This window comes from Ciconia boyciana, chromosome 36 (genome assembly GCF_034638445.1).
Source record: "Ciconia boyciana chromosome 36, ASM3463844v1, whole genome shotgun sequence".
Taxonomy (NCBI): domain Eukaryota; kingdom Metazoa; phylum Chordata; class Aves; order Ciconiiformes; family Ciconiidae; genus Ciconia; species Ciconia boyciana.
Window position 1 is genome coordinate 522,104 of NC_132969.1, and position 12,595 is coordinate 534,698.

Genomic DNA, 12,595 nt, shown 5'->3' on the forward strand with positions numbered 1-12,595 from the left:
GAGGATGTGTGGTGGGACACGGTGGGGACACCAGTGGGGACGTGGTGGGACATGGGGGACATGGTGGGGACACCAGGGGACACGGAGGTGGGGACACCAGGGGACAGGGAGGGGGGGACACAGAGGTGGGACACGGAGGTGGGACACGGAGGTGGGACACGGAGGTGGGACACGGAGAACACGTGGTGGGGACACCAGAGGACGTGTGGTGGGACATGGTGGGGACACCAGTGGGGACATGGTGGGACATGGGGGACACGGAGGTGGGGACACCAAGGGACACGTGGTGGGGACACCAGAGGACGTGTGGTGGGACATGGTGGGGACACCAGTGGGGACATGGTGGGACATGGGGGACACCAGTGGGGACACCAGGGGACACGGAGGTGGGGACACAGAGGTGGGACACGGAGAACACGTGGTGGGGACACCAGAGGACGTGTGGTGGGACATGGTGGGGACACCAGTGGGGACATGGTGGGACATGGGGGACACGGAGGTGGGGACACAGAGGTGGGACACGGAGGCGGGACACGGAGAACACGTGGTGGGGACACCAGAGGACGTGTGGTGGGACACGGTGGGGACACCAGTGGGGACGTGGTGGGACATGGGGGACACGGTAGGGACACCAGGGGACACGGAGGTGGGGACACAGAGGTGGGACACGGAGGTGGGACACAGAGGTGGGACACAGAGGTGGGACACAGAGGTGGGACACGGAGAACATGTGGTGGGGACACCAGAGGATGTGTGGTGGGACATGGTGGGGACACCAGTGGGGAGATGGGGGGACAGGGGGGACACGGAGGTGGGGACACCAGGGGACACGGAGGTGGGACACAGAGGTGGGACGTGGAGGTGGGACGTGGAGAACACGTGGTGGGGACACCAGAGGACGTGTGGTGGGACACGGTGGGGACACCAGTGGGGACGTGGTGGGACATGGGGGACATGGTGGGGACACCAGGGGACACGGAGGTGGGGACACCAGGGGACACGGAGGTGGGGACACAGAGGTGGGACACGGAGGTGGGACGTGGAGAACACGTGGTGGGGACACCAGAGGACGTGTGGTGGGACATGGTGGGGACACCAGTGGGGACATGGTGGGACATGGGGGACACGGAGGTGGGGACACCAGGGGACACGTGGTGGGGACACCAGGGGAGGTGTGGTGGGACACGGTGGGGACACCAGTGGGGACATGGTGGGACATGGGGGACACCAGTGGGGACACCAGGGGACACGGAGGTGGGGACACAGAGGTGGGACGCGGAGAACACGTGGTGGGGACACCAGAGGACGTGTGGTGGGACATGGTGGGGACACCAGTGGGGACATGGTGGGACATGGGGGACACGGAGGTGGGGACACAGAGGTGGGACCCGGAGGCGGGACACGGAGAACACGTGGTGGGGACACCAGGGGACTTGTGGTGGGACACGGTGGGGACACCAGTGGGGATGTGGTGGGACATGGGGGACATGGTGGGGACACCAGGGGACACGGAGGTGGGGACACCAGGGGACACGGAGGTGGGGACACAGAGGTGGGACACGGAGAACACGTGGTGGGGACACCAGAGGATGTGTGGTGGGACATGGTGGGGACACCAGTGGGGACATGGTGGGACATGGGGACACGGAGGTGGGGACACCAGGGGACACGGAGGTGGGACACAGAGAACACGTGGTGGGGACACCAGAGGACGTGTGGTGGGACATGGTGGGGACACCAGGGGACACACAGTGGGACAGGGGGGACACGCGGGGTGACGCGGGTGACGGTGGTGACGCGGGTGACGGAGGTGACGCGGGGGCGGGGTGGGGACGCGGGGGCGGTGCTCACGGAGAAGAGCATGTTCTTCTTGTCCTGGTTGACGGCGCGGGGGTCGGGCACCGGCTCCGTGTGCTTGATGACTGAGACCGACTCCCCTGGGGGCGGGGACAGCGCTGGGCCCCGCCCCACCCCGCCCAGCGCCTCCCAGTACCATCCCAGTGCCTCCCAGTACCATCCCAGTACCTCCCAGTACCTCCCAGTAACGTCCCAGTGCCATCCCTGTACCTCCCAGTGCCATCCCAGTACCATCCCAGTGCCTCCCAGTACATCCCAGTGCCTCCCAGCACGTCCCAGTGCCTCCCAGCACGTCCCAGTGCATCCCAGCACGTCCCAGTGCATCCCAGCACGTCCCAGTGCATCCCAGGGCCGTCCCAGTGCCTCCCAGGGCCGTCCCAGTGCCTCCCAGCGCCATCCCAGTGCCCCCCAGCCTCTCCCAGTCCCCTCCCAGTTCCCTCCCAGTCCATCCCAGTCTCCTCCAGGTCCCATCCCAATCTCTCCCAGTTCATCCCAGTCCCCTCCCATCCCCTCCCAGTCCATCCCAATCCCTCCCAGCCTCTCCCAGTCCCCCTCCCGGTCCCTCCCAGTCCATCCCAGTCCCCCCCCAGCCTCTCCCAGTCCATCCCAGTCCATCTTGGTCCCCCTCAGCCTCTCCCAGTCCCCTCCCAGTCCCTCCCAGTCCCCCCCAGTCCCGTACCAGTGAGGATGGACTGGTCCACCCGCAGCGTCGTCGACTTGATGGAGATGATGCGGATGTCAGCCGGGACCTTGTCTCCCACTGGGGGGGAACTGGGGGTTACTGGGAGCTACTGGGAGCACTGGGAGGGGTGAGGGAGCTCCTGGGGGTTACTGGGAGCAGTGGGGGGGTCTTACTGGGAGCTGCAGGGGGCTACTGGGGGTTACTGGGAACACTGGGGGTTACTGGGAGGGGTAAGGGGAGCTCCTGGGGGTTACTGGGATTTCCTAGAGCATACTGGGAACTGCCAGCACTTACTGGGGGATACTGGGAGCTACTGGGGGTTACTGGGAGCTCCCAGCAGTTACTGGAGGTGACTGGGAGCTGCCAGCACTTACTGGGAGTGACTGGGGGATACTGGGAGTGACTGGGGGATACTGGGAGCTCCCAGGAGCTCCTAGAGGTTACTGGGAGCTACTGGGGGTTACTGGGAACTGCCAGCAGATACTGGGAGCTACTGGGAGCCCCCAGAAGCTCCTAGACGTTACTGGGAGCTACCGGGGGTTACTGGGAGCTACTGGGATCCCTGGGATCCACCAGCAGCCTGGGGGTCCCTGTCTGTGTCCCCCTCCCAGTGTCCCCCTTGGCGATGTCCCCCCCCTCCCCCATGTCCCAACCCAGTGTCCCCCCCACGGCCCCTCACGGCCCCCTCGGCAATGTCCCCCCCCCAGCGTCCCCTCTGTCGCCCTCGGTGATGTCCCCCGCTGTCCCCCTCATGGCCCCCTCGGCGATGTCCCCCCCGGCGTCCCCTCTGTCCCCCTCAGCGATGTCCCCCCGGTGTCCCCTCCGTCCCCCTCGGCGATGTCCCCCCGGCATGTCCCCTCCATCCCCCTCACCTCCGTCCCCCTCAGTGATGTCCCCCCCAGCGTCCCCTCCGTCCCCCTCGGCGATGTCCCCCCCCCGGTGTCCCCTCTGTCCCCCTCGGCGATGTCCCCCTCCCTCCCCCTCATGGCCCCTCGGCGATGTCCCCCCGGCGTCCTCCGTCCCCTCCCCGTCCCCCTTGGCGATGTCCCCCCCGGCGTCCCCTCCGTCCCCTCGGCGATGTCCCCTCATGGCCCCCTCGGCGATGTCCCCTCTGGCGTCCCCTCTGTCCCCCTCGGCGATGTCCCCCTCCGTCCCCCTCGGCGATGTCCCCCCAGCGTCCCCTCTGTCCCCTCACCGTCCCCCTCGGCGATGTCTCCCTCGGCGATGTCCCCCCGGCGTCCCCTCCGTCCCCTCAGCGATGTCCCCCCGGCGTCCCCTCCGTCCCCCTCATGGCCCCTCGGCGATGTCCCCCGGCGTCCCCTCCGTCCCCTCAGTGATGTCCCCCCGGCGTCCCCTCCGTCCCCTCACCGGCCACCTCGGCGATGTCCCCGGGGACGAGGTCCCGCGCCTTGATGCGCTGCACGGCCTTGCGGTCGGCGCGGTAAACCTTCCCCATCTCCGGCTCGTACTCCTTCAGCGCCTCGATGGCGTTCTCCGCGTTGCGCTCCTGCCACCGCCCCGCGGGGACGTCGGGGGACGCCACGGGGACATCGAGGGACACCACGGGGACATTGAGGGACAGCGTGGGGACATTGAGGGACAGCGTGGGGACAGCAGGGGACACCATGGGGACAGCGGGGTGACGTGGTGGGGACACAGGGACATCAGGGTGACACCATGGGGACACAGGGACGTCAGGGGACACCACGGGGGGACGCCGGGGACAGCACGGGGACATGGGGGACATCGGGGGACACCGGGGACACCGTGGGGACATTGAGGGACAGCGTGGGGACAGCAGGGGACACCACGGGGACAGCGAGGCGACGTGGTGGGAACACAGGGACATCAGGGGGACACCATGGGGACACAGGGACGTCAGGGGACGTCGGGGGACGCCACGGGGGATGCCGGGGACAGCACGGGGACATGGGGGACATCAGGGGACACCGTGGGGACATTGAGGGACAGCGTGGGGACAGCAGGGGACACCACGGGGACACAGGGACGTCAGGGGACATCGGGGGACACCACGGGGACATTGAGGGACAGCGTGGGGACATTGAGGGACAGCGTGGGGACAGTGAGGTGACGTGGTGGGGACACAGGGACATCAGGGTGACACCATGGGGACACAGGGACGTCAGGGGACATCGGGGGACGCCACGGGGGGACGCCAGGGACAGCACGGGGACATCGGGGGACGTTGAGGGACAGCGTGGGGACATCAGGGGACACCACGGGGACATGGTGGGGACACCACGGGGACATCAGGGTGACACCATGGGGACACAGGGACGTCAGGGGACGTCGGGGGACGCCACGGGGGGCGCCGGGGACAGCACGGGGACATGGGGACATCGGGGGACACCACGGGGACATCGAGGGACAGCGTGGGGACAGCAGGGGACACCACGGGGACACAGGGACGTCAGGGGACATCGGGGCACACCACGGGGGGGACATCGGGGGACACCGTGGGGACATTGAGGGACAGCGTGGGGACAGCAGGGGACACCACGGGGATGGCGGGGTGATGTGGGGGGGACACAGGGACATCAGGGTGACACCATGGGGACACAGGGACGTCAGGGGACACCGGGGGACACCACGGGGAGGACGCCGGGGACAGCACGGGGACATGGGGGACATCGGGGGACAGCGTGGGGACATCAGGGGACACCACAGGGACATCAGGGTGACACCATGGGGACACCACAGGGGGATGCCGGGGACAGCACGGGGACATGGGGGACATCGGGGGACACCATGGGGACATCGGGGGACACCGTGGGGACGTGGTGGGGACACACGGACATCAGGGTGACACCATGGGGACACAGGGACGTCAGGGGACATCGGGGGACACCATGGGGGGGACGTTGGGGACAGCATGGGGACATTGGGGGACATCGGGGGACACCATGGGGACATTGAGGGACAGCGTGGGGACATTGAGGGACAGCGGGGGACATCAGGGGACACCACAGGGACGGCAAGGGGACGTGGTGGGGACACAGGGACATCAGGGTGACACCATGGGGACACAGGGACATCAGGGTGACATTGGGGGACACCATGGGGACATTGAGGGACAGCGTGGGGACAGCAGGGGACACCATGGGGACATGGTGGGGACACAGGGACATCAGGGTGACACCACGGGGACACAGGGACGTCAGGGGACATCGGGGGACACCATGGGGGGATGCCGGGGACAGCACGGGGACATGGGGGACATCGGGGGACACCATGGGGACATTGAGGGACAGCGTGGGGACAGCAGGGGACACCATGGGGATGTGGTGGGGACACAAGGACATCAGGGTGACACCATGGGGACACAGGGACGTCAGGGGACATTGGGGGACAGCGTGGGGACATCAGGGTGACACAGCAGGGACACAGGAACATCACACGGACGTCGGGGACGTCAGGGGACACCACGGGGGGGACGTTGGGGACAGCACGGGGACATTGGGGGACAGCGTGGGGACACCGGAGTGACATGGTGGGGACACGGGGACATCAGGGTGGCAACATGGGGACACAGGGACATCACAGTGACATCAAGGGGGACGTTGGGGACAGCACAGAGGCATCGGGGGGACATTGGTGGGACAATGAGGGGACACCGTGGGGACACCGTGGGGACACCGTGGGGACACCGACACCAGGGATGCTCGGGGACGGGGTCCCAGCGCCGTCCCCACGTCCCCGCTGTCCCCAAACAGGTCCCCACGGCCACGTCGCTGTCACCGCGTCCCTGTCCCCATCCTCAGCGCTGTCCCCCTCCCTCCAGCCCCGTCCCCGTGTCCCCGTGTCCCTCTGTCCCCCAGCCCTGTCCCCACGTCCCCGTGTCCCCAAGCCCTGTCCCCACCCCCACATTTCTATCCCTGTCCCCAACCCCGTCCCCGCGTCCCCAACCCCGTCCCCATGTCCCCATCATCCCTGTCCCCAACCCCGTCCCCGGGTCCCCATGTCCCCAACCCTGTCCCCATGTCCCCAACCCCGTCCCCATGTCCCCAACCCCGTCCCCAAGTCCCCAAACCTGTCCCCATGTCCCCAACCCCATCCCAATGTCCCCAGCCCTGTCCCCAACTCTGTCCCCTTGTCCCCAACCCCGTCCCCATGTCCCCAAGCCCCGTCCCCACGTCCCCAGCCCTGTCCCCATCTGCACCCCCACGTCCCCAGCCGTGTCCCCAACTGCGGCCCCATGTCCCCAACCCCGTCCCCACGTCCCCAGCCCTGTCCCCAGCCCCATCCCGATGTCCCCAGCCATGTCCCCAACTGCGTCCCTGTGTCCTTAACCCTGTCCCCATGTCCCCAGCCCTGTCCCTATCTCCCCAACTGCGTCCCCGTGTCCCCAAGCCCATCCCCACCCCCATCCCTGTCCCCATGTCCCCAAGCCCATCCCCACGTCCCCAGGCCCCGTCCCCACGTCCCCAGCCCTGTCCCCACATGTCCCCATCCCTGTCCCCATGTCCCCAAGCCCCATTCCCACGTCCCCAAGCCCTGTCCCCACGTCCCCAGCCCTGTCCCCACATGTCCCCAGCCCTGTCCCCATGTCCCCAAGCCCCGTCCCCATGTCCCCAGCCCTGTCCCCATGTCCCCAGGCCCTGTCCCCAAGCCTGTCCCCATGTGTCCCCAAGCCCCGTCCCCATGTCCCCAGCCCTGTCCCCACATGTCCCCAGCCCTGTCCCCATGTCCCCAAGCCCCGTCCCCATGTCCCCAGCCCTGTCCCCACGTGTCCCCAAGCCCCGTCCGGACATCCCCAAGCCCCCCCATGTGTCCCCAGCCCTGTCCCCATGTCCCCAGCCCTGTCCCCACATGTCCCCAAGCCCCGCCCCATGTGTCCCCAGCCCTGTCCCCATGTCCCCAAGCCCTGTCCCCATGTCCCCAGCCCCGCCCCACGTGTCCCCAGCCCTGTCCCCACGTCCCCAGCCCCCCATGTGTCCCCAGCCCTGTCCCCACGTGTCCCCAAGCCCCACCCCACGTCCCCAGCCCTGTCCCCACGTCCCCAGCCCTGTCCCCACGTGTCCCCAAGCCCCACCCCATGTCCCCAGCCCTGTCCCCACGTCCCCAGCCCTGTCCCCATGTGTCCCCAAGCCCCACCCCACGTCCCCAGCCCTGTCCCCATGTCCCCAGCCCTGTCCCCACGTCCCCAGCCCCGTCCCCACGTCCCCAGCCCCCCATGTGTCCCCAGCCCTGTCCCCACGTCCCCAGCCCTGTCCCCACGTGTCCCCAAGCCCCGCCCCACGTGTCCCCAGCCCTGTCCCCATGTCCCCAAGCCCCGTCCCCACATCCCCAGCCCCGCCCCACGTGTCCCCAGCCCCCAGCCCTGTCCCCACGTGTCCCCAAGCCCCGCCCCACGTGTCCCCAGCCCTGTCCCCATGTCCCCAAGCCCTGTCCCCACATCCCCAGCCCCGCCCCACGTGTCCCCAGCCCCCAGCCCTGTCCCCACGTGTCCCCAAGCCCCGCCCCACGTGTCCCCAGCCCTGTCCCCACGTCCCCAGCCCCGTCCCCCGCGCCTTTACCTGCCAGACGCCCACCACGGCGTTGGCCACGAGGATGAGGAGGGATGACGAAGGGCTCCACGAAGGCGGTGATGGTCTCCTCTCCCTCCTCAAACCACGCCAGCACCTTGGGGGGGACGGGACACAACGGGGACACGGTGACAGCTCACCGGGGGGGGGGGGGCTGCTCAGCTGTCCCCAACATGTCCCCACCGTCCCCGTGTCTGTGCCCCCCCCCCTCCCCCGGCAGCTGCCGACACTTGAGACGACACCGGATCCTCCCCCCCCCCCCAGGGAGGTCACCCCCAAGGACACCCAAAGCCACCTCCTGCCCCTCCCCCGCCCCAGGGGACCCGGGTGTCCCCCGTGTCACCGGTGTCACCCCCCCCCCGTGGTGGCACTCACGAAGGAGATGCAGGCGGCCAGCAGCAGGATCCGCACCAGCAGGTCCTCGAACTGCTCCACCACCAGCTCCCAGATCGTCTTCCCTGGGGGGGGGACACACGGGGACAAGGGACACCGGCACGGCGTCGGGGACAAGCCGGGGACGCCAAGGGTCAAAGGGCATGGGGACAATCCCGCCCAAGCGGATGCGGACTGGGGGGACACCCCCAAAATGTGTCACCCCCCCCCCCCCAAACACTCACCCTCCTCGGCCGGGAGCTCTGCGGGGCGGAGAGGGGACACGTTAAGGGGGGGGGGGACACGCGTGCGCGGTGTCACCGGTGTCACCCCCCCACCTGGCACCCCCAAATCTGTCACCCCACAGCCCTCCGTGTCCCCCACATCCCCTGTGCCCCCCACGTCCCCGTGCTCACCGTGTCCCCCGTGTCCCCACTTGTCCACCCGTGTCCCCCATTGTCCCCACGTCCCCCATTGTCCCCACGTCCCCCATTGTCCCCACGTCCCCACGTCCCTTTGTCCCCCACGTCCGTTTGTCCCCCCGTCCCCCCCCACGTCCCCGCCCTCTTCGTGTCCCCTTGTCCCCCCGTCCCTCCGCTCACCGCTGTGCCCCCGTCCCCCCGTCCCCCCACGTCCCCTTGCTCCCCACGTCCCCTGTCACGCCCCGTGTCCCCTGTCCCCCCATGTCCCCATTGTCCCCCATGTCCCCCATGTCCCCCATGTCCCCTTGCTCCCCGTGTCCCCCCACGTCCCCATGTCCCCGCTCCCCGTGTCCCCCACGTCCCCCTGCTGCCCCACATCCCCCACGTCCCCATTGTCCCCCCTGCTCCCCACGTCCCTGTGTCCCCCCGTGTCCCCCCACGTCCCTGTGTCCCCGCTCACTGTTGTACCCCACGTCCCCCTGCTCCCGTGTCCCCCCCGTGTCCCCCTATGTCCTCGTGTCCCCACATCTCCCTGTCCCCTGTCCCCCTGCTCCCCCGTGTCCCCCCGTGTCCCCTTGCTCCCCACATCCCCGTGTCCCCCGTGTCCCCCCACATCCCCTTGCTCCCCACATCCTCGTCCCCCATGTCCCCTGTCCCCCGCTCACCGTTGTGCCCCACGTCCCCTGCTCCCCCATGTCCCCCTGTGTCCCCCCACGTCCCCTTGCTCCCCACGTCCCCCATGTGTCCCCCCGCTCACCGTTGTGCCCCGTGTCCCCCTGCTCCCGTGTCCCCCATGTCCCCGTGTCCCCCCACGTCCCCTTGCTCCCCACGTCCCCGCGTCCCCCATGTCCCCCTGTCCCCCGCTCACCATTGTGCCCCACATCCCCCTGCTCCCCATGTCCCCCCATCCCCGTGTCCCCCACATCCCCTGCTCCCCCATGTCCCCCCATGTCCCCCGTCCCCATATCCCCCATGTCCCCTTGCTCCCCCTGTTCCCCTGTCCCCCTGCTCACTGTTGTGCCCCGTGTCCCCCATGTCCCCCCCACGTCCCCCCTGTCCCCTGTCCCCCCGCCCACCGTTGTGCCCCACATCCTCCTGCTCCCCCATGTCCCCATCCCCCGTGTCCCCCCACGTCCCCTGTCCCCCCGCTCACCGTTGTGCCCCACGTCCCCGTGTCCCCCCGCGTCGCCCCCTGTCCCCGCGTCCCCCGCCCACCGTTGTGCCCCACGTCCCCCTGCTCCCCCACGTCCCCCCGTCCCCCTTCTGCCCCACATCCCCCCATGTCCCCGCATCCCCCTGTGTTGTCCCCCCCACCGTTGTGCCCCGCGTCCCCCACTCCCCACATCCCCGTGTCCCCCATGTCCCCGCGTCCCCCCATGTCCCCCCACGTCCCTGCGTCCCCCTGTCCCCCTTGTGCCCCACATCCCCCCATGTCCCTGCGTCCCCCCGTGTCCCCCGCCCACTGTTGTGCCCTGTGTCCCCCCACTCCCCCACGTCCCCGCGTCCCCCCCACATCCCCGCGTCCCCCATGTCCCCCACTCCTCCACGTCCCCGTGTCCCCCCACATCCCCGTGTCCCCCCATGTCCCCCGCCCACCGTTGTGCCCCGCGTCCCCCTACTCCCCCACGTCCCCGCGTCTCCCCACGTCCCCACGTCCCCCCACATCCCCACGTCCCCCCACGTCCCCCCCTCCTCCACCCCGTCCCGCGTCCCCCCATGTCCCCATGTCCCCCCATGTCCCCCCACTCCCCCACATCCCCGCGTCCCCCCCATGTCCCCATGTCCCCCGCCCACTGTTGTGCCCCGTGTCCCCCACTCCCCCACATCCCGCGTCCCCCACATCCCCGCGTCCCCCCATATCCCCGCGTCCCCCATATCCCCCACTCCCCCACGTCCCCCACATCCCCGCGTCCCCCATGTCCCCCGCCCACCGTTGTGCCCCGCGTCCCCCCACTCCCCCACATCCCCGCATCCCCTCCATATCCCCGTCCCCCCCATGTCCCCGCGTCCCCCCATGTCCCCCACTCCTCCACGTCCCCGCGTCCCCCCCATGTCCCCATGTCCCCCCCGTCCCCGCGTCCCCCCCGTCCCCCGCTCACCGTTGTGCCCGTACTTCTCCAGGCTCCTCTTGACCTGCTCGGGGGAGAGCCCCACGCTCTCCGTCACCCCGCAATACGCCAGGCACTCCTCCACCGTCTTGGCGTGGGCGTTCTCCATCGCGGCCCCCGCACCGCCGCCGCCGCCGCTGTCACCGCTGTCACCGCTGTCACCGCAACGGGGAGGGAGAAAAGGGGGGGCCGGGGGATGGGGGAAATCCGGGCACCCTCGGGGGCCGGCGGGGGGTCTTATGAGGGGCCACCCCAATCCCACCCCCCCCGCCCGACGCCGCCCCTCGGGGACATCGCAGCCCCCGGCGTCACTCAATGTCCCCCGCCCCATGTCCCCCCCCCAATGTCCCCTGTCCCCCCCCGGGTTATTTCTGGCCCTGATGGACAGGCAGGACTGGGGCGCACGCCCCCCTCCCCCTCCCTTGTCCCCATCTGTCCCCCCCCCACCCCAAATCGCGTTGGGGGGGTCCCCGAAACCAGATCCCCCCCCGCCGTGTCAACAGGGGTTCGGTCTCAGCCCCCTGCCCCACGGCTGCCCCACGGCGGCGTGGGGGGGGGGGGATTTATGGGTCGTGTCCTCACGCCGGGGGTCAGCGGGGACCCCCCCCCCACCCCATTTTGAGGGTGGGGAAGGGACCCAGGCGTGGCCCCGGCATGGGGGGTGTGGGGCTGCCCCACGGCGTGGGGGCTGGGGGTGTTGGGTTCCCGGCCGAAACCCGAGCGGCAGCTGCTGCCGCCTGGCTCCGGTTACCCCAACCTTGGCCTTTGGCGGGGGCGGCCCCATGGGGGGCCCCATCTGCCCCACGGCCTGCCCCATAGCAGGTTGGGGGGCTGAGACGCACAGACCCCCAGCCCCACGGCCTGCCCCATAGCGGGCTGGGGGGCTGCGACCCCCATGACCTGCCCATAGCGGGTGGGGGGGGGCTGAGATGCCCACAGCTTGCCCCATAGCGGGTTGAGACGCACGCCCCCCAGCCCCACGGCCTGCCCCATAGTGGGTTGGGGGGACTGAGACGCACACCCCCCAGCCCCGCAGCCTGCCCCATAGCGGGTTGGGGGGACTGAGACACACACACCCCCAGCCCCCCAGCCCGCCCCATAGCGGGTCGGGGGGTCTGGCACCTCCACAGCCTGCCCCATAGCGGGTTGGGGGGCTGGGACCCCCACAGCCTGCCCCATAGCAGGTTGGGGGGCTGAGTCACACACCCCCCCAGCCCCACGGCCTGCCCCGTACCCTACCCCATAGCAGGTCGGGGGGGGCCGGGACCCCCACAACCCACCCTATAACAACTCGGGGGGCCGAGACGCACGCACCTCTACCCCTACTCCCTGCCCCATAGCGGCCCCCCCCCCCCCCCCAGCCCCACGGCGGCTATGGGGCAGCGCCGTGCCAGGTCCCGTCCCCATCCCCCCCCCGTGATGGGGGGTGGCGCAGGGAGGGGGGCACCCCACGGCGGGTATAAATCCCCCGCCGGCACCCGGGCGGCCGGGCCGAGGCCGGAGGCGTCGGGGGTCCCGGGGGGGGGGGGGGTGCAGGGTGGGGGAGGGGAAGGAGGGTGCTGGGCTTTACCCTATAAGGTGCTGGGGCCCAAAATAGCCCCGGGGGGG

The 12,595-nt window shown here is 69.9% G+C and overlaps 1 protein-coding gene across 1 annotated transcript in view; it reads right to left on the minus strand.

The window, feature by feature from the left end:
• Positions 1-11,147, minus strand: part of ATP2A1 (ATPase sarcoplasmic/endoplasmic reticulum Ca2+ transporting 1) — a 40,266-nt gene extending 29,119 nt beyond the window's left edge. The window contains 8 exon segments of the mRNA XM_072849120.1: positions 1,852-1,937; positions 2,537-2,617; positions 3,908-4,046; positions 8,077-8,118; positions 8,120-8,182; positions 8,461-8,543; positions 8,703-8,720; positions 10,979-11,147. Of these exon segments, the coding sequence (XP_072705221.1) occupies positions 1,852-1,937; positions 2,537-2,617; positions 3,908-4,046; positions 8,077-8,118; positions 8,120-8,182; positions 8,461-8,543; positions 8,703-8,720; positions 10,979-11,096 (630 nt within the window). The 5' untranslated portion in view covers positions 11,097-11,147.
• Between the last annotated feature and the right edge of the window lie 1,448 nt (positions 11,148-12,595).